The sequence below is a fragment of the Penicillium hispanicum genome, assembly GCF_028827665.1.
Source record: "Penicillium hispanicum strain IBT 35686 chromosome Unknown utg000004l_segment0_segment0, whole genome shotgun sequence".
Taxonomy (NCBI): domain Eukaryota; kingdom Fungi; phylum Ascomycota; class Eurotiomycetes; order Eurotiales; family Aspergillaceae; genus Penicillium; species Penicillium hispanicum.
Genome location: NW_026623196.1, coordinates 2,059,482 through 2,085,655, shown reverse-complemented (window position 1 = coordinate 2,085,655; position 26,174 = coordinate 2,059,482). Strand labels below are relative to the sequence as shown.

General features: G+C 37.6%; 4 protein-coding genes across 4 annotated transcripts; 3 read left to right on the top strand and 1 right to left on the bottom strand.

Annotated features, from left to right (window-relative positions):
• Nucleotides 1–190: 190 nt before the first annotated feature.
• Nucleotides 191–2,887, top strand: N7459_004532 (fungal specific transcription factor domain-containing protein; the record flags this gene model as incomplete). Its single annotated transcript, XM_056943716.1, is given in 5 exon segments — nucleotides 191–253; nucleotides 270–360; nucleotides 498–1,730; nucleotides 1,790–2,748; nucleotides 2,801–2,887. The coding sequence occupies 5 exon segments, from the start codon at nucleotides 191–193 to the stop codon at nucleotides 2,885–2,887; spliced, it is 2,433 nt and encodes an 810-aa protein (XP_056800599.1).
• Nucleotides 2,888–3,409: 522 nt separating this feature from the next.
• On the top strand, nucleotides 3,410–4,833 carry N7459_004531 (uncharacterized protein; the record flags this gene model as incomplete). The annotated part of the gene is made up of 2 exons (XM_056943715.1): nucleotides 3,410–3,708; nucleotides 3,921–4,833. 2 exons carry the CDS (start codon nucleotides 3,410–3,412, stop codon nucleotides 4,831–4,833), a joined length of 1,212 nt encoding a protein of 403 aa, XP_056800598.1.
• Nucleotides 4,834–5,565: 732 nt separating this feature from the next.
• On the top strand, nucleotides 5,566–7,447 carry N7459_004530 (allantoate permease family MFS transporter; the record flags this gene model as incomplete). Its single annotated transcript, XM_056943714.1, has 7 exons — nucleotides 5,566–5,715; nucleotides 5,799–5,878; nucleotides 5,928–6,108; nucleotides 6,166–6,714; nucleotides 6,768–6,784; nucleotides 6,834–7,093; nucleotides 7,149–7,447. The coding sequence occupies 7 exons, from the start codon at nucleotides 5,566–5,568 to the stop codon at nucleotides 7,445–7,447; spliced, it is 1,536 nt and encodes a 511-aa protein (XP_056800597.1).
• Nucleotides 7,448–7,637: 190 nt separating this feature from the next.
• Nucleotides 7,638–8,306, bottom strand: N7459_004529 (uncharacterized protein; the record flags this gene model as incomplete). The annotated part of the gene is made up of 1 exon (XM_056943713.1): nucleotides 7,638–8,306. One exon carries the CDS (start codon nucleotides 8,304–8,306, stop codon nucleotides 7,638–7,640), a length of 669 nt encoding a protein of 222 aa, XP_056800596.1.
• Nucleotides 8,307–26,174: the final 17,868 nt, after the last annotated feature.

Below are 26,174 nucleotides of genomic sequence, written 5' to 3'. Positions count from 1 at the left end.
CCCTGATTGTCTCTGGCACATCTCCATCCCACACCTCGATGGGCTTGTCTACTAGGTGTGGGTGTCTCGTCGATTATCGTTTCGTCGCTACCTGGGGGCATCACAGTTGCAAGCGCAAAAAGCGAATCAATTGTGGTTCCTGTATCCCGTGAATTGCTGTTGTGTTTGTTTCGAAACGGAGTGATTCTGCATGGAGGAGTTGCCGTGTATTCGAACTTGGGGCTGCTTTGAGCCTCGTTTCTTCATCCAATTGGTGTGATCTTCGTCAGCCTTTGGCGCATTCTGTAACTAAGTTGCAATGCCCCGTCCGAGAAGGCCTGGTGCACCAGAGCCCAAGCGAAGAAGCCGCAAAGGATGCTGGTAAGACCGCTGATCTTATTGGAGTAACTGGTGGCTGATTCGAATTTAGGCCATGCAAAGCACGCAAAGTGAAATGGTAGGAAAAGCTCGGGTCCTGCATTGTTATCTCGCTAACAGTCTACCTTGAAGCGGAGAAGAAAAACCTATCTGTCTCAACTGTCAAAGACAAGGGGAAAATTGCGACTATAGCGTTCGCCTGAATTGGGGTGGACGAACAAAGCGGGCATCAGTTGATTCTCCCAGCTCCCAGTCAAGCGGATATGGCGGCACAATAATTGGGTTCGCTGATTCGATCCCGACCAGTGCTGCCAATACGATTCAGACACCTAACTCTGTCAGCAACATTCCAGCAGACGAGTTTGTCAATGTTCGAACCAGAGAGTTGGGCTCTCCTGCAGCCCTATCGCCAAGCACTCCGGCCCCATTTGCCGTCTTTGACTCTCCGAAAGCCCGTTCAGAATCCGAAGATGTGGTCTCACCATCTCAAGTAGAAACTCATTCGGCATCCACATGGACCAAGAATCCTCCACTGACTACCTCAATGTCATCGACACCATTGGCAGACTACTTTGGTCACAGCTTCCATGATTCATTCTCGCCAGCGGCAGATCAAGGCGTCGGCTTTCGTTCCCTTTCAGCGTTTGCATTTGCTCCGAATTCGGTATCTCAACCGGTGTCATTTCTCCGCAACTCGGTCGATACACCTAGCCATCTATCTGAATCTCCTAATTTTCAGAGTGATCATGGCTTGGAAAGGCAGATGAATAACATGACATCGCAAAAGAATCATTCCCATGTCTTTTCAAGTTCTGGAGGGATTTCATCCTTGTTAATTGGCCCTCACAAATCCCAAGTGACCAGGAGAGATACCACGTTATCTCCAGAGCATGATGAGATGGCCTTTGGTTCATCCCACGCATCACGAACCGAGTCACTATATTCGTTACATCCTTCGAAGACTCTGTCAACCGACCCGAAAGATGATCATCCTGCACATGATCCTTCTATAGCCCAGATCAAGTGGAAGGCCTATCTGACAAACGTGACTGACAATTATGGATTGGATTGCGGACATCCTGACCGTGATTTAGCCTTGAACAATGATCACGCGGCCATTGAGTTGGATGCTGTTGGTTCCCAAAGACAGACCGAGGACAAAACACCGCTCGTGGCGCAGAACTCTGACTTTACCGGATATTATGCCGCTCCAGTGCCCATTAATATCCCCAGATCGCTATCTCCTCTTCCTTCGTCGTTGCTGGGGAACCCAATCAATTTGATGTATTTTCATCATTTTCTCAATCATACCTCCAAAATGCTTGTTCCGCACGACTGCGACAATAACCCTTTTATGTCTGTTTTGCCGTCGAGTAAGTTTGCATTATTTCAGATGAGGTCTTTTGCCCCCTTATGCTGACCAACCAACTAGTGGCCATGGGTGATCCGAATCTCCTGAATTTGCTGCTGGCGTACTCGGCGAGTCACAGGGCGCGGTATTTAGGGCACCCTGAACCGGCCAATCGAATTGCGCACTGGGTCAGCGACGTGTTTCCCACATTACGTGTAGCGTTGGAGGCGTCGCCTGAAGATATCACCGACAGCCACTTGGCCACTGCCATTTTGCTTTTGTCTCTGAAGATTGTCTCTCCTGGAACGTTCGAAGTTCCTATTCCATGGCAAAGTCACCTCAAACTCGCCCGGGATCTATTCCTTGCCTGTAGTGAACGTATCGCCCGCCATGGCAACAAGATCGGTGCCTTTTTTGCACGCTGGCTCGGGTACATTGACACTATGGGCGCATTGTCCTGTCGCCAAGCCGGTCCCCCTTTAATGACATACCATTCTGTGCTTGCGACATGCTGCGGTCCGGACAACCACGACGAGTTTGGTGTTGATTGCTTCACGGGCTTCACACCGCGTACGGGACTTTTTCTCATCCGGCTTGCACGGCTAGTACAGGAGTGCGACAATCAGCGTTTTGATGAGCTTGAGAACTTCCAACAGGGATGGCACACCTCCGCAGATGTCGTGATGGAAGCTCAGGCAGTCCTAGGGGACATTGATGGACTGAGCGAGCACGCTCACATAGATCCCGATCACCACAGGGGTGTCGAGTGCCAGGACATGATGGCGACCGAAGAAGCCTTCCGATGCGCGGGCCTACTTCATCTGCACCGAAGAGTGCTGGGATCCTCGCCTGATTCCTTTCCGGTCAAGGAAGCCTTGCGCAAGCTCACGAGTGCCCTGGAACGGATGAGGCTTGGGGCATCAACTGAGGTATGCTCGCTGTTCCCGTTGTTTACTGCAGGCTGCGAGTCGCGCGATCTTGCACAGCGGACGAAGCTGCTCAATCGCTTTTTTGTGCTCGAGAAGTCGGGAATGAAGCAGGTATGTATTCCAGGCTGCTATCCTTCGTAGCTGCTCTAACCATGGTTTACAGATCCAAAATGCTCGTCAATTGATGCAGCGTTGCTGGGATGATAAACTCCCGTGGGTTGCTCTGGCTAGAGGAGAGTTTCTCGGGTGAATTCTTGGGGCGCAATGTCCTTGTCGAGATCTCACGAGGACTGCGTCTGAATTTCCATGATTAGAGCGAGTAGCAATCCATCCATTGGGCATCAGAAGACTGTTCTAAATAGGCCTCGATCACTCCAATTCTATTTGATTCCAATTAAGTGCCTAAGCTTCGCGTCTGCTGGGATATGGTGCCAAGTTTGGTCTAAAAAGACCCAATGGCCAGCCCCTTTCGAACTAGAAGATCTAATCCTCGGTTTTATACAGCACCTACAACAGTATCTCAGATACACTTTTCAACCTTCCAAGGCCGTGAAAGGATATATAACTTACATTGCTCTTAGTCGAATCCGAAGCAGTGCGCGTCACTGGGCCTTTCCAGAACTCTTTCACGGCGGCTCACGTTGTTTCCTCTTTCATCTCTCTCTCGGTCGATGGATTTAACACGGATTCACTCGTCCATATCTCTTGCTCGCATCTGAAAGCAAGAAAAAAACTTAAAAAACGCACAACGACCTACCGAATGGGCGCCAAGATGGTCACGGACGAGCTTTCTCTAGAGCAGCTGCTGCTTGCTCTGTTTGTTGCGTTTTTCATGGTGTTCCTGACTGTGTTGGTGGCCGTGTCCTCACTTTCCCTTGACCTTCCCACCTCCATCCTTCCCAACTCCCCCAACGACGCGACATCCTCTCGCCCCTCTGGCTGTCAAAAGTCTACCAAGCTGAAGCCCTGTGAAATGGACAAGTTTATTACCACCCCGTCATCTGGCAAAGAAAGAAGCCTGCTGGATCAGTCGCCGGAGCAATTTGAGTTCCCTCCATTGGAGCCTTCCAGGTAAGTTTGTATGCATGAGATGACGCGACTTGAAAACGTCACTGCCACCTTCTTTGTGATGGTCAATTATCTTCCAAGGCTGGCAAGATCTGTTGGCGAAAGTCTTTATGCTGACGTTCTTCGATCTAGTGTCCACCATGCTTCCAAACCAGCCACGTCGGTGCCTGTTATTCGTGAGGTAAACAGGCCCATTATGGTCTCATATTTTGCAGTGCGTTATTGGGACTGACTGGTCTGCAGGGGTCTCCTATCGAATTCCTCTTCGGTTCTGGCGAGAGTGAGGCCGTGAGCCCCAAGTCGACGGTCTCTGACCAACGGTCTGTACAGTCGAAGAATTCAGTACAGTCTAAGCAATCCGTGTCTAAGAAGCCAACACGACCAATTCAGTCCGTCCAAACCAAGATACTTACTCAGTCGAAGTGGCCTCGATGGGCCTTGCATGACGCCAGCGTCTTTGCGAGCTCCGAAGAGGAACTCCGCGCGGCTCGGCTACACGGGCCTGGATGGGAACGACGGGGCGTGAAGGACAGCATGTTCTTCCAATGGGGGATTCGATATGTTCCCCATATATCGGACCAGAATGTGTACCGTGCCGTCACGATCGATCGGCTTCCACGCCAAGTCACCCTTGATCGGATCCTGTCCCGTATTCGAGGTGGTCAGGTGTATTCAGCAACTCTGTGCGACACCATACCTCTGACTGGCTCTCCTACTGCCCTCATCATTTTTGTTCACCAGAAAGGTGCCCTTCGCTTCCTGCGCCGTGTCGCTCAGCACGGATTCTATGTTGGCTTTACTCCAGCGGCGGTGCATCCGGTTCCCACCCCGACGTACCTGTTGAATGCGAGCATGGAAAAGCAGATCAAGGAGTTTGGTCGTACGCGCTGCCTCATTGTCCACTCTTCTCGTCCTTATTTGAAGAAGAATATTCACCAAGTGCTGACCCGGTCCGTCTGCCGGGATTATGTCGAGGGATTCGGTGAAAAGGATGCTGCCGGCGAGGCTACCATCCGCTTCTTCACGGTTAAGATGGCACTGGTCGCCTATGATCTCCTGACAGGCACTGCGCGACTTCCGAGCTGTACCGTGCGCTTTGACAAGGACCCTTGTGCGGACAGTGAGTGACGGGCCGGTGGGAGTTGGGAAACGGTGGGTTGTTGGGGCAGGAATCCAAAAAAGAGGACTGGACGCGCATAAATTCTACTTTGCATGTCGCAAATGAAATCCGATTCGACAGAAATGAAAGTAGTGAATCAAAAAGACACGAATACGTATTCATTGTATGCCAAGGGAGTATGTCCATCGAGTCTAGTGCTTGTCTCCGGCTAAATTCCCCCGCACGCCCCACGCTTTCTCCATCCGGGGTTGACTTGCCCTTCCGCCATTCTTCTCTACATTTCTTCTCCACGTTCCACTTGGCCGGCTCTCCATCCTCTCAACGAAGCCAAGAGTGTGGAAGCTTGGTTCCTTTTGCCTGACCAATGCTAGACAGCCCTCGACCTCGGTCTCCGACGAAGGGGGTTTCCCGGTCGAGCTCGGTGCACCCACGCGCAGATCATAGCTCCTTTTCACAGAGCTATGCCGATCCCAGCATGATTGAGCACCTCCTGGGGCCCAGGCGAAGGAGCCGCTGTGCCACTACTGCCCAACCCTTGCTCCCCAAATTGGGGACGACACTCCGGTGATTGGCTCGACTCGACTTTGAGTCTCTGCAACCCTGCAGATTTATAAGCTCGCTTCTATTCCCCCGCTCGTGTCGTTTACAATGTGCCATTCGGAATTTTCTCGTTCTCCCCTGTGCCACATGCCCTGCAAGGTCGCGATCGTACAGCCGTCTAGTTCGAGCTGCTGTGCACCATGACTGCTGTGACAAGCGAGAAGCCTGACGCCGACAATGCATCGCGACTCTCTGATCTGGAGAAGGATGTGAATGCAAAGCGCTTGGATAGAGTGGCTGGCTTTGAGGATCCTGACGCGGGTCTGAGCGAGGAAGAAAGAGCGAAGATTGTATGCCGCGTCCGATCCTCCCCCTCTACTTGCGTAGAACTTTTATTACCTTTCTGCAGATGCTAACCGCGACTCTACTTTAGGATCACAAGCTCTTATGGAAGCTCGATTTGCGACTGGTGCCGTGGCTCAGTCTGCTCTACCTTGTCTCGTTTCTGGACCGGTGGGTACCCGTGGTACATGCTGGCGATACTGGACTGACATATCTGAAGAACCAACATTGGCAATGCAAAGCTTGACGGCCTCCAGCAGGAGCTGGGCATGACCCCCAACCAATACAATGCCACGCTGACCATCTTCTTTGTCTCATATTCGGTGTTTGAGCCATTGACCAATATCTTGCTTAAGCGGCTTCGGCCAAGTGTTTTCATTCCGTGCATCATGATTTCTTGGGTATGCATTCCGAATTGATCTTTGCAGGGGGCACATTCTGATTGGTTTCGCGTTTAGGGCATCTGTATGACCTGTATGGGACTCGTGCACAACTATGCGGGCTTGATGGCTGTGCGCTGGTTCCTCGGCCTCAGCGAGGCTGGACTCTTTCCCGGTGTGGGCTACTTCCTATCGTGCTGGTACAAACGGTCCGAGTTTGGTGTGCGCATGGCAATCTTCTTCTCCGCCGCCGCACTGGCCGGTTCATTTGGTGGCTTGCTGGCCGCGGCCATCGCTAAAATGAATAACGTCGGCGGCAAAGCTGGTTGGTCGTGGATCTTCATTTTGGAGGGCTTGGCTACCGTTCTCATTGGCGTTGCCTCGTTCTGGTGCGTCTATGATTTTCCCGACCAGGCCAAATTCTTGTCCCCAGCCGACCGAGCTCGTGTCCTACGCCGCCTGGCTCTGGATCAGCAGTCCAGTGCGGAGCATGAGGAGTTCAAGATGTCATATTTTTGGGCTAGTGTACAAGATTGGAAGACCTGGACCGGAGCCGTCATTTATATGGGTGCGGACGGGTCCCTGTATGCGTTCTCGCTCTTCGTGCCGACCATCATTAATGAACTAGTAAGTGACTACTGGTATCATTAAATGGGAATTGAAGCTAACTTTCTGTGAAGGGTATGGATCCGGTCCAGTGATATTGGCATGCGTCCCACTAACCTTACTTGCCTTGCAGGCTATAGTTCGATCCGCGCGCAACTCCTCAGTGTCCCCCCGTATGCTGCGGCCGCCATCCTGACCGTCAGTATTGGATTCATAGCGGATCGTACACGGCAGCGTGGAATCTGTAACATCGCCGTCTCTCTTATTGGCATGGCTGGGTTCGCCATGCTTCTGGGGTGCAGCTCGGCGGGTGGGCGCTACGCCGGGACCTTCCTCGGCGCCATGGGTATCTACCCGGCCATCGCTAACACCATCTCGTGGTCAAGTAACAATACCGAGGGTAGGTTGCATCTATGACATTGAGTTGGCTTGATCACCACAACTGACTGTCTCAGGGGTCTACAAACGCGGTGTCTCGCTAGGATTCATCATCGGTTGGGGCAACCTTAACGGCATCGTCTCCTCCAACATCTATCGCGATAAGGACAAGCCACGATACTACCCTGGACACGGCGTCGTTCTTGGCTATCTGGTGCTGTTCTTATTCGGTGGGTCAATCGTGCAGTATATCCTGCTTCGCCGGGAGAACGCCAAGCGGCGGCGTGGAGAGCGCGATTCCTGGATCGAGAGCCTGGACCAGAGCCAGATCGAGCTGTTGGGCGACAGACGACCCGACTTTATTTATACGCTCTAGCACCATGACGTGTGCCGTTAGTCAATTAGAGTAGACTGTAGATATCAAGCCAAGCCACGCAGTATCACAATGAGAAGAACCCGCTCCAATGCTATGCCATACAGTCCAAAGTAAATAATGCCCCCAATTGGTATCATAAATCCTACCCCCGTGAAACAAAATAGGAACCTCTTCCTTCATTCGCGGCTCATCACCCCCGTTCATACCGATTGATAATCTCCTGGTCCTTCTTCGGACCCCGGACGACGTGCCGACTCGCCCAGCTCACCACCTCGCCCGTGTCGGGGCGAATGCGAAACGCATAGGCAGTGCGATACATATCGTTGATGCAGAGATGATTCCCCCGCGCCGCAAGAACGGCAGTCTCCGCGCCCAACGCCGCGACAGCGGGGGGCGTCGGCGGCGCCACGAACGCATCATTTGCATCGCCCTCGCCCTCGCCTTCCTCAGCATTCGGAACGGGGGACTTGGGCTTCGAGTCCCGCACCTGCGCCTCGGCGAAATCAAAGTCGTGGAAGAGATAGTCCGCGACTTCCGGGCCCGGCGCGACTTTCACAAACCACACGCTGATCCGCTCTGCGTCGCTGCCGAGGCGCCAGATGTACTTCTTCGTCCAGCGCAGGCCGGCGGGGACGATGCCGCGGCCGACGGCGGCGGGGATCTCGCCCTCCTCGCTGTACAGCCAGTCGTGGTCGGCGGTGTCCGGGAGCGCGGTGAAGGTGGCGGTGCCCCGCAGTTCGCCGTTGAGGTCGAGCGGGTTGTCGCTGTGGAGGGTGCGGGTGAGCGTCCAGCGTGAGGAGCCGAGTGAGCGGATGAGGGTTGTCAAAGATTGGCGCGAGGGCATGGCGTTGGTGGTCATCGTGGGGTGGGCGGGAGAGGGGAGAGGATGACGGTGGAGAGTGCGGAGGAAAGAGGGTGCCGATTGCGGGGCCATCTAGCATTCCCTATGTGCGCCTCATTGGACTCTTATCTTCGTGCATTAATTATCAGCAATGTACATCGCGGGTGTGGAACAGGGAGTACAAGCTCGGCAAGTAGCTCTTCAGATGGAAGCATATTGGCTCTAGTTTGGACGCACAGCATCTCTGATATCCGATCATCGAGATAACATTGCGAGCAGCTGAGTGAGTCGCGCAGTCTACAGACTGTAAAAAGCTAAGTGCTGAATCATCGAATTGCATGGAAATATAAACATACGTACTTGATTTTCTAGCAGCGTCGATGGCCTTCCCTTTCCGTTTTAGTGCTCACCCCTCGCCGCTTTTTGCTCACTGAGTAGATCTCAGCACGCCCTGAGCGCGCTCTGAGCAGCCTGAGGCGCTCACTGAGCACGGGGTGAGCGAAAGGCTGAGTGCCCTGAGCAAGTAACCTCGATAAACTGCACCCCAACTAATGATCCTCTTCTTGCCCGGTTCTCCACTCGCACTCCACTTTTGCCCACCACACTCCCCCCAAGCCCGGCACTGCCATCAGGAAAGAGACGAATAGGTCGAGCTACTATTCCCTCTGATGCCCATGGCCTTTTGCTAGGAGGACTCTGCTGTAGTTGATCGCGCTGCGCCAACACGGCAAAAGATTTTCTCAGTCGTAAGACGGCACCAGTTCAGATGTTCATGGGAGCAGCTCTGGATATCCCAAGAGCCAGGGGATCCTCGGAACGCCAAACAGACTAACTTAACATAATAACTAGTTATGGCTTTCAATTTTGATTACCTAACTGGTAGAATGACATGCCAATGTTTCCCCGTCAAAACACGTACAGTAATGCTGAAAATCGACATTGCCAAGTAAATGCACAAGGTTCGAAAGGTAGGACGTAGCGTTAATCAGTTGTGAGATTCCTAGCCTGGAGGGTTTGATATCTACAGCATAGAATTCATTATAATCCGTGTAAATCACGTACATGAGGCTTTATTCTTCATTGTCCGAAGCATTGGCTTAAGCATACGACGATGCCCCAGCATCATGTCGGCATAGCGGCGCGATGGCCGATACGTAGTACATGTGCAAGTCGACGTATACCGAAGTTCGCACAGAAGTCGCTGATGTGATATCATAGCTTACGCATGATAGTAGAGTGGAATCGTAGATCCTAGGAAACCCAAACTGGCTCTTGGGATCCTTGTGGGCCAGATCGCGAGCGCCAACATCATAGGAAAAAGAGACAATGTCTCGAAACTATTTAAAGTTGCAAATCCCCCCGCCGCCATCTGGCATTCTGGGTAAGTCACTCTCAAGTGAAGAGTGCTCGATTACTTCAAATTCCTCCATTGATCGGACCGTTAGAAGGGCAAAGAATATCTTTACGGAACATTAGAAAATGACTTAAGGGTTTGATGTATTTCACCTGGTTGACAGTTTTGGTACCAGATTGGGGCTTTTTTTTTGGACGAGCCCTGTTCTTGCTGCGCTGGTTAAGTATAATCAGAGCAGACGTGTTGAATCTTCAATTCGTTGGCTTAGCTTATGATCACAGATCCCAAAGGTTGTGACGCGGGAGCGATACGCCTAGCATATTCGGGGCTCCGAGGTTGAAGCTGTGCCCTGGACGCTTAAATGAAGCATGTCGCCTCTTAGTCGTCACTATATCGATTGGTTGGTGAGTTTACTGAATTCGCGCACTAAGTTGCTCTTCTAACGGCAATATGAAGGCGTATACTCTTCAGGCCTTACTAAAAGACTTCACATGTACCATTTCACCAGGGCGAACTACGACCCTCGTCGAGTCCAATGGTGAAATTTGTACCTGAGACTCCTTCCTAGCCGTTCCTTTGTCCGGCGGCTATAGAACTTACCTGATGCTACGGCACTGCCACAGGAGTTCTCTGAGAACTACCAGAGCACTTGAGACTGCTAGCGCGCAATCACACTGGCGCTAGAAGCAGAGACCGAACAACGCGCAGGAGAAGGGGTAAGCACCACTTCCTAGCTCCACGAGAACGACCAGTGGACGCCGTTAATGTGGTGCTCGTTAACCCATCCCAGCACTCAGAGCTGATCAGGACGGTTCAGGAATACAAACGAGACGATATGATTCTGCATGAAATGAAGATGCATACAGTCAGCATATCGCCCAGCTTCGCGGCAGCTATAGCCAATTGTGCTATTGCCCTCCTGCTAATCCGACGGAAGACGGAGCAGCAGATGGGGAGGCGGCGGCGAATCAAGCCACTTAAACTTGTGCGTGGGCAGGCAGTGATTGTCCTGATACTTGTTGGGTGTGAGAATCGGTTCTTGAAAGAGATGTGGCACTGAGCCTGTCTCGGACACCGTATGGCCATTACAGGACCAACATCCTTACAGTAGGCAAGGTATAAGACAGAATAAGGCCCGGCACTTGACGAATGTCTAGTTGCCCGTACGTGATGGTAGGGAAACCACCTTCATAAGCCCCTCGCTTTCGTTGGTTTCAGGTCCGACGGAGAAGCATCCTGAGGTTAGAGCGAGAAATACGACAGGAGATCCAATAGTACTGCTGACGAGGGTAGGGAATTATCTACGGAAGTTGTGTCGAGTAGCCACAGCATTTTTATTTTATGGAGTCGTCCGTCACAGAAACCCGGAGTATTTCGATGCAATTCTTGCGAGAGACAACCTATCTGTATTTACCAAACTCATATCAATCGGGCGGGCGGACGATGCAGGCCATGATCTATTGATTTGGATTCGTTCCGATCGAAGTCTGCGGCATTCAACCGTTCGACCAGCGATTGCTATCGTTCAACAAGCCCAGTGACGACAGTTCACAACCACACACGCGGACATAGACCCTCGAAGAAATTCGGTTTATTACCAATGAACCGCCGTATCTACCCTTGCTCCTCACCACTGAACTTCGAAATCGTCAATTCATCATGGAGACCATTCAATCGCCGGAGAAGTTTGCATAGAAGTCACTGATAGACCTGAGTCTAAATGGGACTATTGATATCGACAAGTTGGATGCATTTCTACAGGGCCATACAGATACGAGGAAATCGCATGTGGCAATCGTGCAATCGTGTCGACACTGAGACCGCATAACCCCTCAGAGCACTCTACTGGGACGTATAAGGCAGGTTTTGAATGGCTGCGTACCGAGCTTGTCGAGCAGATCAACCCCTGTTCCCAGCTGAATGGTAATGGCCACGAACGATCGTTATTACGCAACATCCATACTGAGTAGACATGACGACTGATAGGGAGACGGCAGGCATGATCCATCAGGCTATTGTCACTCTTTCCACAGTACTTTTGGATATGAACTGGACAGGTACTCCCTTGATATAGGGGAGACACGGGTACTACTTGATGCCTCTCCTCGCTTCGAGCTAAGCTACTGGATTGAACATTTCTGGGAAGACGAGATAGCACGACCTTACCGGAAGAGTACCCATCAAAATACGGGCTACGGACAAACAATGACCACAAATGAAACCTTCAGATTTCCCATGTATACTAAAGAAGCAGTTCAGTCGAAGAGACATGAACGCTCAAATATGAAATTGGCTAACCCAGGTTCCACAGAACCGCTGAATCCGTGATTGTGCGACCAATCTGACACCATCTCGTTTCACGCGCTCCAGTCTTCACCTGAATCAGAGCTCCTAGCCGCGCGCGTCTCAGAATCAAAACAGAAAGCTCCACATGTCATACTTGAAGATACGCTGGTACATACAAAGGTTAGAGACAGCCGGCCGAGGAAGGGCCAGTAGTAATGGAATATGTGCCCATTAGGGAGGTCTATATTTCTCCATAATGTATGGCACATTATGGAGAAAAGGAGATACTTTCCGACTAGCGGTTAGCCTACAAGCCCAACGTTCAAGACATATTCCTCTGTGGTGCTTGTCCAGAGCAGTGAAGGGCTCACAAATCCTATTTATAAGCACTTTTCGGATGGACAGCTCCGGGAAGCTCAACAGTACAGTTCCCATTCAACATAAAAGAGCAAACAATGGCACGTGGGCGCCAACGTGTATCACAGTATTCTTTGCAAAAGCTGTGGAGGTAGCTGGATTGAGTTGACGTCTCGTACAATTAGAAATGCCACAGAAAGCAGCTTTTCTGTAAGAATTGGACTGTCAAGATAGCTGCGCATTATGCTAAACGTCTGCGCCGCGGGCTGTTTCAATACACTGCGCAACAGGGACCAGACACTGGGCATCTTACAAAAAATATCTACGTCTTGTATGAACCTGCATGTTATAAATCGACAGGGCAGTGAGAACTCTTGTCAATCTACCGGACTAGGATTTGCAAAATAGTATGAGGTGCTACTCTCAAGTGAATCCTGAACGTGTGACAATCTGACTGCTCATCTACGCTTTGCCCTGTTTGAATGATAACCAGGTTATTCAAGTTGTATTTGGTCGTCTAGGATCGGTTAGGACCGGTTATCAATCTTGCCCACGTTCAGCTTTCTATGCATACTGTGTTGGTTGGGGGCAGCTATTACCCACTTTTCCCTAGAGCTTCCCTAATTTCCATCGGCGGCCTGGCCGCACTAGTTACTTGAGGTCACAGATATGGTGTACAGGCTTGCAACCCAAGCAGAAGAGACCAAGGGCCAACTAGCGTTATACGGTTGTGCAGCGAGCAGTCCAGTTTGCTCGACAAAGGCATGATGTCTATATTCACGCCATCATAATCTTTGTCTATACAAAAATCGCGTCTGTCCTTCCATATCGTGTTCATATACTCGAACGAAATAGTCAGATATGGAGCAAGCATACATTTCTGCGGTCTGCTCTTGCCCGCCTTTCTCCCTAGCAGTTCTAGCGGGAAGCACCACCGAGGAACTAGCCTCATTTCACGGGTACACTCGTCGTGCCACTATATTCAAGCGTCTCATGCCTTCGGCCGATTTGCTTCGCTCGGGTCTTTACGCCGGGGAGCCACAAGTAGCAGGCTCCTTCACCTGCTGCCCCGACCCATGACCAGCAAAGAGCCCATGCAGTCCAGTAGGTAAATGAAGAAACAGCCAGGGTAAAGCAGGTAAGACGCCCGCCAGCGAAAAGTGGGATATAACCCAACTTGTCATAACCTACACTGACATAACACGCAATAACACAGGGGTCAATAACGTGTACAATGACCATCTGGACCGACTATAAGCCAGTAGTGAGTGCGATGAATACTGCAGAATCGAAAGGAAACCCGGGTATTCATGCTGGTGAACCCATTCCGGCACCAACAGCGGTCTCAGAGCCGCAAAACGCCACGACGGCAACATCTAACAGCTATGTCCAGACGGAATCACAACTGAATGCTGGTCAACGTCCCGAAAAGGATTGGACACTGTTCGCATCAGTTTTACCGGCCCCAGGAGACCATCGGCACCACGGAAAGCCATCGGTCTCACCATTGGCAAACGCTCTCTGGTTTCAGTCAACGCTTCATTCAAATTTTGTGAGTGAAAGTTGTACAAAGAAAGATGATCAAGCATACAAATGATGATGATGGAGGATCTATCTATATGAGAGGAAGCTTAAGTGTGTGGGTTATATAACACCTATATATGAATACCCCCCTAGCTACCGAGCTATAGATACAGATGATATCGACGTCCATCGAGTATATAATTTAATCTAGCTAATTAGAGGCCAGGAATCAGCGCAGGAAAGCGCAGTTTAGGTCGTAAGACCTAGTAAGCTAATAAAATAGTTATATTTAGTCTATTTAAGTGGTTTAGTTAAACTATTGGCGACCTATATAACTAAGGAGACCTATTAGAATATATAGGTAAGTTTATACACCTCGTCGCGTATATAATATTATTTAATAGTGATATAATATATATATTAATAGAATTTAGGATTCTTAGTTAAATTAAGATGTCCTTTATTATCTCTGTAGATAGGTATAGGTTATAGTGTTAGTTTAGAGAGTCCTATCTTATTAAGGAACTATTAAATCTATATTATTTCTTAATAAGAAAGTGATACTATAATATATTTAGCTTCTATACTATTTAGTGTAACTATAGTCTATTTTTTTAATGCCTAAATAATAAGACTATTAGTAAGCTTAAAAATATAGCTAAAGGTTAATATATAGTCTTTAGAGTATTATCCTATTTAATTAGTGTTATAGTAACTAAATAAGCTATTAATTAATATAGGATAGTAAATAATCTCTAAGGTCTTAGTGCTAAAAAAATATTAAAAGATATAGTAAAAAGTAATTAAATAGTCCTAAAAGAGATTATATATATACTATATAAATTTAATAATAATATAAATAATATCTAGTCTTATTAAGACTATTAGCTATATAAGTGATTTAATTATCTTCCTATATAGGTTAATATTATTACTAGAAGCTATTAATTAAGAAGATTATAGGATATTTTTATTAATAAAAGGAGTTAGCACTAGTTTATAGATTATTATACTAAAATATACTAGAATCTTATCTATATAGGATATTTAATAAAGATAAATTAATCTATTAGCTCTAAAATTAATATTAATACTAATAAATTATTTAATATATTTATTATTAGTTAAGTTAAAGTGATAAATAAGACTAATTTTTACCTAGTTAATATCTAAATTAGTTAGTAATAGAATTAGTGTATTATCTATAAAGATAAGTATATAGATATAATAATTAGTTATATAAAGACTAAAAACTAAGTTATTAGATTAGAAATATATAAAACTAAGTATGATTAAGATACTAGAAATTAGATTATACTACTTTTAAAAAGATTATTTTAATCTATAAAAGGTCTTAATTAGCTATCCTATTTTATTAGGATAGTCTTTTTATTTTAGTTTAGATAGATTAATATAAATCTTTTTTTTAAGTTTAGTATTAAAAAATATAGTGATATAGTCTATATAATAAACCTTCTAGTTTAATACTATAGTAATAGCTATAAAGATTTTTATTAAAATAGATTTAATAATAACTAAATAGATCTTATTATAGTCTAATAGCGTCTATTTAAAGCTATATATTACTAGATATACTTTATAGGTACTATTAATTTTAATTTTAAATACTTATTAAAGAGAAAGAGTCTTCTTCCTATAGACTTAGTTAATAACTTATTAGGTTCTATTTAAGTGTTAATACTATAGTTTTTTTCTAGTAGTAGCTAGCTATTTTACTTTCTTATATAAGTATATAGCTTTATACTATAAATTTAGAACTTTAATTAAGTCTTAACTAATTAATTTAGTAGATTATAAGATTAAATAAGCTTTATTAATAATATCTTTAATATATATAGATATAGTTTATTAATAAAGTATTTATTCTTAAATATATACTAAATATTAAAGGCCTTCTTTAGGTGATTTAAAAAGGATCACTAGGATTAGTTTATTACCCCTTTCTATCTTAGTATTATAGAGTTCTATCTTTTTAGTAATAATCTCTATTAACTAGACTTTATCTAAAACTTCTTTCTATAGTATTATCTCCTCTTTTAAGGTAGTATTTAGTGTATAAATATATTTAGATAGTGGTATATAGATAATAGGAATATAAAGGTTAAGGATAATAGGTAAATAGTATATAAGTCTTAGAGGTATAAGTACTTAGTTAATTAAGATTAATACTTATAGTGTAGATTATATAGCTATTAAAATAGATAGTTTCTATATAGGATAAATTACTAGTTTAGGGGACTCTTAGTTAATAAAATTAGTAAGTATATAGTAGTAAACTACTAATTAATTATAATCTAGTAAGGTTTCTATCTCTTTTAGATAGAGATTAATATACTTAGATAGAGTATCTAGATTATAATTAAAATATAGAAGCTTCTATAGGGTTAGGTTTTAAAAGACAATATAATAGGAGACTACTATCTTCTTTAAATATATATTATAAATATAATATAAACTATTGAGATTTATAGAGCAGGAACAGCATGATATTTCTAAGTTAAGGGGAAGAGTACTTAAGTATATAACTGTACAGGAGCATATAGTTACCAAAGAATCTACCTATATAGGTTCTAGGTTCCCAGACCACATCCTCCCTTACTAGATCCAAGTATATCCTTATATAATAAAGCACTTATACCTAAATCCTCCTAGAGTACTATTTTCATTAAAGAAGCTATAGACCTAGGGTCTATATAATAATATAAATAAAGGAAATATAGTGTAAGCCCTAGTATAGATAGTATAGGCTATATTAATATAATATTAAAGGTGTGGATATATATCTATTTAGTGCTAATACTCTTAAAGCACTAAGGCCCCTACCTATTATTAAAAGGGCAACTTCTAAGGTATATAGTGTATATATCTAATTATATAGTAACTACTATATATAGTTAATTATAGGGAAAACTAAGATATTAATCCTAGATACTGATTAATAGAGCTAAAATCTAGTAAATATTAAAAAATAGTAAAGTAGCTATAAATAGCTATAATCTTAGTATTTAATTAACTAGATTAGTAAATAAAAGAAAGTTAATCTTTATCTGTAATTAAATAGGTATATTTATATTATAATAGTAAATAAATATAATAATTAGGAAATAGGATATAATCTTAGTTATTGTTAAGGATATAAATACTATCCTCTCTCTATATCTTTTTTTATATCTTCTCTTATTTAACCTTTTTAGCTTTTAATTAGCTATTTTATTTTAAATTCTATCTGATTTCTACCTTTTTTTAACCTTTTCTTTCTAAAAACTCCTTTTATTATAGGTAAATAAACTTCCTAAGCTATCTATATATATAAAAGTATATAAGATAAAATATATACACTAATATAGTGTGTAGCTAAAGGTAAAGTAATTATAAATTTATTTATATTTCTTAAAAGCCTAATAGTAGTTAACACTATAGATATATCTAAGATAATAAATCCTTTAGATATAATAATCCTATAGGTACTAATTATATATATATTTATAGACTAATAAGGTAATACCCTATAGCTAGTAAAGAGTGCTATTATATATTAGACTATTTTTATATAGTAGATTAGAGTAAAGGCCCTAACTAAAGAGGTATATAACTCTTATAGAAAGATATTAGGTTTATTTACTTTATATTATACCCTAATTATTAAAGGTATATCTATTTTTAATAATATTTATACTAACTATATATTTAGCTAGAATAGTAAATATTACTCCTTTTATAAGTTTTTATACTTTTATATATAGCTAATATAGTAAACTAATAATAGAATTTAGGGTAGATTATAGAGCACTATCTATATTTATTATAAATCTTTTATATACTTAGAATCCTAAGTATCTTTTCTTAAAGGCTAGTAAGATAAAGTTTAGTTCAGCTATTTTTATAAATATATATAAGCTAATAAGGTATAGATAGTAACTCTTTTAGTTATATCTAGTAATACTATAGCTATAAGTAGAAAGTATAAATAGGCTAATAGTAAGCTACTAAAAACCCTTAAAAAGAAGAGTTTATAGGATTTAGCTAGCTTAGAGTCTAGTTATAAAAAGCTATATAAGACTAGCCTTAATTTCAATATTTACTAGTATAAATCACTTTTAAATAACTATAAATTTAGTAAAAGTAATAATCTTATAGCCCTTTATTTAGCCTTTTAAGGTATTAAGACTATAGATATTTAGATCTATTTAGATATTAACTAGCTTACTAAAATATTTATAGCTATAAATAAGCTAAAGACCTTATATAGGTTAAAAAAAGAGGAGAGGGAGAAAAATATCTTTACTATAAATAAAGATAAAAAAGAGTAATAAATATTTATATATAAGTATTTTAGTAGTTTTTAATTATTTTCTAGATTTTCTAGTATTTTTCTATTTTATAGGGTACTTAATAAGAGCTTTTATATTTATTATTATAGCTTTCTAGTAGGCCCTATAAAGGCTATTAATCTTTATCCTAGGATAAAACTATTCCTCTCTTTCTATATTTATTAATAAATAGATAAAAAAAGATAAAGGATAACTATAGTAAATAAGCTATTAAATACTATATTATCTTTTTATATTAGTAATTATACTAGTTTCTTTAGTTCTATACCTTAAAAGATATCTCTTTTATTCTTTCCTAAACCCTCTTTATTAAGGTCTAGATCTATAGATTCTTAGTTATTTACTTTTAAATCCTATTTATTAGATTTAGATTTAGCACTAAAAGATTATATTTCTTTAGATATAGTTTATTATATAGCCCTTTTAGATAAAGCCTTCTTTTATATTCTTTTTATATTTACTTTTATTTTTATAACTATATAATTAATAATATTCCCCTCCCTTAATAGATAGGAATAAGCACTTATCTATTTAAACTTATTCTATTTAGTATATATAAATATAGATAAGTTAGTATATAAAGGTATAAAAGAGTTATCTTTAATAATTATATAAACTTTTTTAGATATCTCTATATATATTCCTATATACTATAGTGTAGAATAGACTATTATAGATATCTATAGCTATATAGGGTCCTTTCTACTTATATTTATTATAATTAGATATAATCTATTAATTAATATATAAAATATTTAGCTATTAAATTTTTTAAATATATATATCTTTAAAGGATAGCTTTTAAATATTTAGTATAGACTAAACTATTTACTTTTAAACTTCTTTCTATTTTTATTTTAGATAAATACTTAATTCCTTATAAAAAAGCTAGTCTTTATCACTATAAAGTTCTAAATCTACTTCTTCTTAATAGTATATATAAAAAGGAGTTTATTCGCCTTTATTTATATATCTACTATACCCTAGATATAAAAGTCAATATCACTAATACTATCTAAGATAGATATATTTAGATCCTTAGGGATCTAGGGGTAGATACTATAAATAAAAAAGAAAAGACTAAAATATAAAGATAAATATTCCTATATATATATAGTAAAAAGGGCCTATAGTAGATATAAATCCTAAATATATATTAGCTTATTTATAAAATATTTTATAAGTATCTATCTAAATACCCTATTTAGATTCTCTACTTTCCTATTTATTTATAGATAATAAAATATTATTATTTAATAATAAGTTTCTAAGATTCCTAAGAAGTATTAATTAGCACTAGATAGCAGATTTAGCCTATTATCAGAGATTAGCTCCTATAAAGTGCTATATAGAGGGAAAATATCTTTATATAAGAACTAACTAAGTACCTCCTTTATAGCTTTAGGGATTACTTTAGCTATTAGCTATCTAGTTATATAGTAGATAGCTATAATAATCTATTTATTTCTATTTAAGGTAGTTAGTAAATAGCTAACTAAATTAATTCTTTAATATTTAAATAAGTATATATTAATAGTGACTATATATTATACTACCTTCTTTTTAAAGGATATTTTTAGATTCTAAGAAATTTAGCAATTTAAGCACTCTTAAGTAGCTTTTTTAATATCTAATTAAATATTAAACTACTAAATATAGGGATAAATAACCTTATTTAGGCCTAAGAAACTAAGATATCTATATTTATAATAAGTCTTTCACACTAGGTCTATATAGAAAGATTATTCTAGGTATAGTGCTTATATATAATCTTTATAAATAAATATAAGCTAGTATTTTAGGGCCTCTTTAGATAACTATATACCTATAAATAAAAAGAGTATCTGAAAACTTAGAGCTAAAATAAACCTTAATATAGTATAAATAAGGGCTTTTCCCTTCAGATATACACTATCTATTAAATATATAATAGTAGTAACTAGCTATTTATCTTTAGGAATCCTTAAGACTATATATATTACTACTAAGTAGATATACTAGCTAGATTAAGTTATAGCTATATTTATTAATAAATCTTTAATAAAATTTAGCTATTAACTAATAGTATTAAGAATAATAGCTTTTAATCTTTTATAGTAATATATTTATAGATTATATTCCTAGAATTCCTTAACCCAGTAAGCTAAATATTTACTATATATTATAGTTATTTATAAATACTATAGACCTTTATAATTAGTGATAATTATAGTTATTATTTTATTTTTAATATAATAGTTCTATAGGTATAGGGCCTCTTTTATAGCTAAGAGCTCTTTTTTATAAATAGGATAATTCAGCTCTACTCTTTATAGTTTCTTTTTATTAAATATAACTAGATAAAGAAGATTAGCTTTATCCTACTATATTAGGACTATTCTAAAGGCCTATTTAGATATATCTATTTTAATAATAAAAAGCTTTATATAGTTTAGTTAAATTAAGATAGAAGCTATAGTTATAACTTCCTTTAACTAATAAAACACTATCTCTATAGTTAGGGTCTATTAAATAGGATAGAACTTCTTTATATAGAGCTCTATATTAGTTTCCTTTAGTAATTTATATAGTAATATATATATCTTTATAAAATTATATATAAAATAGCAATAATAGATAATAAGGCTAAAGAATTAATAGACTTTATAAATATTCTATAAATAAAGCTATATTTAGATCACTTTAACTTTCTCTAGAAAAGGCGAGATAGTCCTATTTTAAAAGATATAGCTATAGAATTTTAGCTAATTTATTATAAAGATATACTTCTTTAGTTTTATATATAACTTTTATTATTAAAGTAGAGAAAGAACTGTTTCTAGATATTTATAGTATTCTTTTAGTATATTAGAGAATATTAGTATATTATCTAAGTAAATTACTATATTTTTACCTAAAAAAAGGTATAAAGTGTTATTTATAATAGATTAGAATATTATAAGAGTATTTATTAAACTAAATAATATAGTAAGCTATTTATACTTTCCTTAAATAGTATTAAAGGCTATTTTTTTAATTAAATCTATTCCTATTTAGATTTACTAATATTTAAATACTAGATTAATTTTTAATAAATACTTTACCTAGCTAACCTAATCTAAAAGATCTTAGATATATAAAAGTAAATAGCTATTTTTAATAGTGGCTTAGTTTAGTATATAGTAATTAATATATATCTACTACTTTTTACTAGGTTTCTTTATAAAAATAACTAAAAAGCCCTAAAGGCTCGAGGATAGCTATATAAGTCCTTTTATAAATAGGATTATAATCTATTAGGCTTATTCCTATAATTTCTTTTAGGATATTAAGTATAAATTAATATTAATAAGAGCCTTTATATCTATATAGATTTTATAAGTAATAATATATTTTAGGGGTATCTTATTAAAGAGTTTATCTTAAAAGATAAAGGAGTATTTCTAGATAAGTTTAGTTATATAAAGATCAGTATAAATAATAAGTATATCCCTTAATTTATCTAGTTTTAAAGACTTAACTATAATAAAATAGCTTTAGATTATTTTTTTCTTTAGTACTTATATAGTTTACTTTATAGATAAAAAGTTTAATATCTATAGGCTATTATCTTATAGCAACTATAAGTTTATAATAGTATATATAATATAGTAATAGCTTTTATAGTCTTATAAAGTTATCTTTAGTGGTTTCTAGTTAAGTAATAGTGCTTTTTTATAGAGAAAATCTTAACTAATAATTAAGTTATAATTAGTAGCTAATATCTAAACCTTAATAAATCCCTATTAACTCCTAATAAGTATAGGGAGGCGAATAAAATCAGATATAAAAAGATATTTACTATTAAGTAAGATTATAATAAATAGGTTTATTGATTTTTAAATATAGATTACTAAGTATATTTAGTCTAGGATATACAGAGATATAAATAAATAGATTATATCTATATTTATAAATATTTATACTATAGTAGTTTTTAAGATTTTTAATCTAATCTAGCCTTTATAGAATATTAAAGAGCTATATATAATATCTAATAAAGCTAAAATATAGCTAATTTAATCAGAAATAAAATATTCTAGTGGCTTTAAATCTACTTTATTAGCCTTAAAAAGATTTAGAGGGTTAGGTCCCTTTAGATTAGATATAATTAAAGCCTTTTTAAAGTAGCTAATAAAGGCTTTAGTATTATTTAGTTACTTTAGTTTTTTAAATTAATTACTATAAAAGGTATCTAATTAAGAGGTTTTAATATTTTTTAGTTAGTATAATAGTAATAATAGATATAGCTAAATCTTTTATAGTTATAGCACTAAAGTAATTTTTAGGGGTTTTTTAGCAGTTAGTTCTCTTTAAATATATTTATATATAAATCTTTATCTATATTAGTTATATTCTAGTATATATAATTAGTAACTGTAGTCCTTTATTTAAAACTAATAAAGTATTTAATAATTTCTATAAGTATTTAAGGATAATAAAGGTCCTTTATTTATTTCTCTTAAAAGTATAAGTTTATACTATTATAGAGGTATTAAATAAATATTATCTTTAATATCTTAAGATTATATTTAGTAGATATTTTATAAAGCTCTATAGTATACTTTTAGAATAAATAGTTTTTTTAATATATATTTTTAAATATCTTTTAATATTTTTAAAGGCCTAAATATTCTAAGAATTACTTTTTAATCTATATATAGTATTATTCTTATATAAAGGGTATAGTCCTATATCTATAATTAATAGTTTATTAAGCTATATACTAGATATTAGCTATTTATCTAATTAACTATCTACTAGCTATAATAACTATATTAAGTCCTTCTAAAAGTATATTAGTTTATTAGGCTAACTCTTAAAAATAGTATTTATAGTTATTAAGGTACTTCTATATAGAATCCTTATAGATCTATTTACTATAGTTATTAATTAAGTAAATATTTTTAAAGAGGTTTTTTTTTATTAAGAGCTATATATTATTAAACTATAATCTTACTAATATAGGTATAGGATTAGTTATAGCTAATAACAGAGCTAGTGTAGATTAATAGCCCTATTCTATTATAAAAATAGATCCCTATAGGGTTATATTTAGGGGATTTTTCTTATATTCCTAGTATTAGTATATCTCCTAGACTATAAGTATAATAGTTTTTATTTATATTTTAGGGTCTAATAAAGTATTTAGGACCTTTAATATATTATCTATAAATATATAAGGTAGTATTATTAATATATACTATAACTATAGTAATAGGGGTCTTTTAAAATTTAATAGTGGGTTAATAAGGCTAATATTAGTATTAGTGGGTTAATTATTAATATCTATTTCTAATATTTTCTTAAGTTAAGATATATAATTATATATAATAGGGAATATATATAAGTATATATAAATATATATATATTTCCTTTTAAGAGGGAGAACAATTTTCTCTGCCCTTTATCTAGTTAATATATCCTTTTTTCTTTAGTTAGGACTAGCTAGGTCTATAGTTCTAAAAGATACTATTTATTTACTTTAGGGTTTACTAACAGTTATTAGTAAATAAATTCTTTAGGGGTTATTAGGCCCTAGATCTATATAAGGGTGACTATATAGGAGTGTATAGTTCTATAAAAGAGTATCCTTACCTAAATAACTATAGAAGATTATTTATAACTATAATATACTATCAGATAGGATTTATAGAGCAGAAACAGTATAATATTTCTAAGTTAAGGGAAAGAGTGCTTAAGTATATAACTATATAGGAGTATATAGTTACTGAAGAACCCACCTATATAGGTTCTAGGTTCCTGGACCACAATAGTAATATTACTATACCCTTTAATATATTAAATAGTATTATTAGTTATAAGAACTAAGATATAATACTTATTAAAATTAACGAAATTTAAGCAATATAGTATTATATAATTAGATACACTAGAATTTAGTATCTATCAGTTAACTTCTAGATTACTATTACTAATAGATAGAATAGATATATAAATATAGGTGATTTATATATAAATAGTGTTTAGGAATTATTAAGATAGCTCTAATAAATTATTATTATTAATCTTTTAAATATAGTTCTATATTAATATAATAGTAGTATAATAACTACCTTAATAAAATCTATAACTAATATATCCTCTATATTTAGACTGATTCTATTATAAAAAGGTTATAGGTTAATCTTTTCTAGTGTTCTTAAGATCAAAAGAGTATTTAGCTTTAGTATAACTAACTTTCTGACTATAATATATATACTAGTGGAACTTCTTTTTTTTAGTGTTTTAGTCCTTTAAGTCCTTCTTCTTAGACTTCTACTACTAAATAATAGCTAATATAGTAGTTAGGTGCTTCTTATATATCTTATAGTTAAGAAAGTCAGTATATATATACTTTATAAAACTAGGTTTTATTAGATTGAGTTTAAAGGTTTAGAACTATAGTTTAGTCTTTAGTGCTATATATATAGTAGTTATAAACTAGCTAAACTACTAATATTCTAAGGGATACTAGATAAGTCTAAGAGTCTTAACTAGTTTATTTAAGAGATAGTACTATTTAATAATAAATTAAATAAAGTTACTACTATTTCTATAATAATAATATAAAATCTATTTATTATAGTAAATTAAAAAGGTATTAAATATAGTAATACTAAAGTTAATAACTAGTAATTAATATACTTTAGTAATAAAATTATATTTAGTAATAAATAAATATAAGTTATTATTAAAGATAGTATTAAATAAGTAAAGAGCTTAGTTCTAAAGAGGTTACTAGATTTAATAAATATTAAATATAATATATAGGGTATATATCTATAAATATTAATTTATAGCTTTTTAGAGCTTTAATATAGTATTAGTAATCTTTTTTTTACTTATAATAATAAAGAAGTAATATAAAAGCTAATTAATTAAATATAAAAAATAATTAAAATAAGTTAAAAGATTTTTTAAAGAATTAGTAATAAATTTATTTAAATAATAATAAAATAATTTATTAATAAATTAAACTAAAATTTAGTGCTTTAGTAGAATTAACTATATAGAATTTAAAATTAGTGTTAAAAAAATAATATAATATATAGTTAATATAGAATTAACCAATAAAAAAGTATATATATTTTAGTAGAGTTATTAACTAGACTATAAATCCTATAGGGACTTTACTAATATATATTAATAGTAAATAAATATACTAAAGATAGTAAAGGGTAAGTAGAATAAAAGACTACCTAGAAAAATACTACTGCTAAATAATAGTAAAGTTGAGATAAAATCAGCAATAGCGAGGTTACTAGTGTATATATAAATGAGGGGTATAGTAGAGGTGTGAGACTCTACTGAAGACGAGCAGGAGGGCTTATAACCTATAAGTGAAAGTTATACAAAGAAAGATGATTAAGCATATAAATAATGATAATAGAGGATCTATCTACATAAGAGGAAGCTTAAGTGTGTGGGTCATGTGACACCCACATACGAACAAATTTCCACATTGAGAGGCCTTCACGCCAGGATAGCCGTGGCAGGAGACTGCTGGATCATTGTATTCAAGTCCGTGACCAGTTGATAAGCAATGCCACGCTGCTCTCAGTACACTATTCAGCAGGTAATTTATCTTAGAGGTTGGTGAAGGTAGAATAGCCTGGGCAAAGTAGAAGGGCAGACCTGTCGGTCGTGGCTTCGCATCTAGTTTCTCTCATCTGGGCATCGGTGAACCAGAGCCACTAATCCTTTTCGGGAAGTTGACCAGTGGTTCAGGTGTTCGACTCGAAAGACTGTCTAGCGCAGACAGGGCCTATTTGCCCAAGTTCCGTTCTGAAGTGGTCCCATCATCATGACCAATCCACCGCTGCGCAGCATCTCTCTGTGTTGCCAGGACACCGATTATGCGATCGTTGGTCGTAGTGTGTATGTTTAGCTAGTTAGTTAATGACAGTTTGGGGAGAAAGCGGTGTCTTGGAAAACTAGTGGAAAAACTCTGATAATGTCAGGATAGGAGGGGATCCGACCAATTAGAATCAA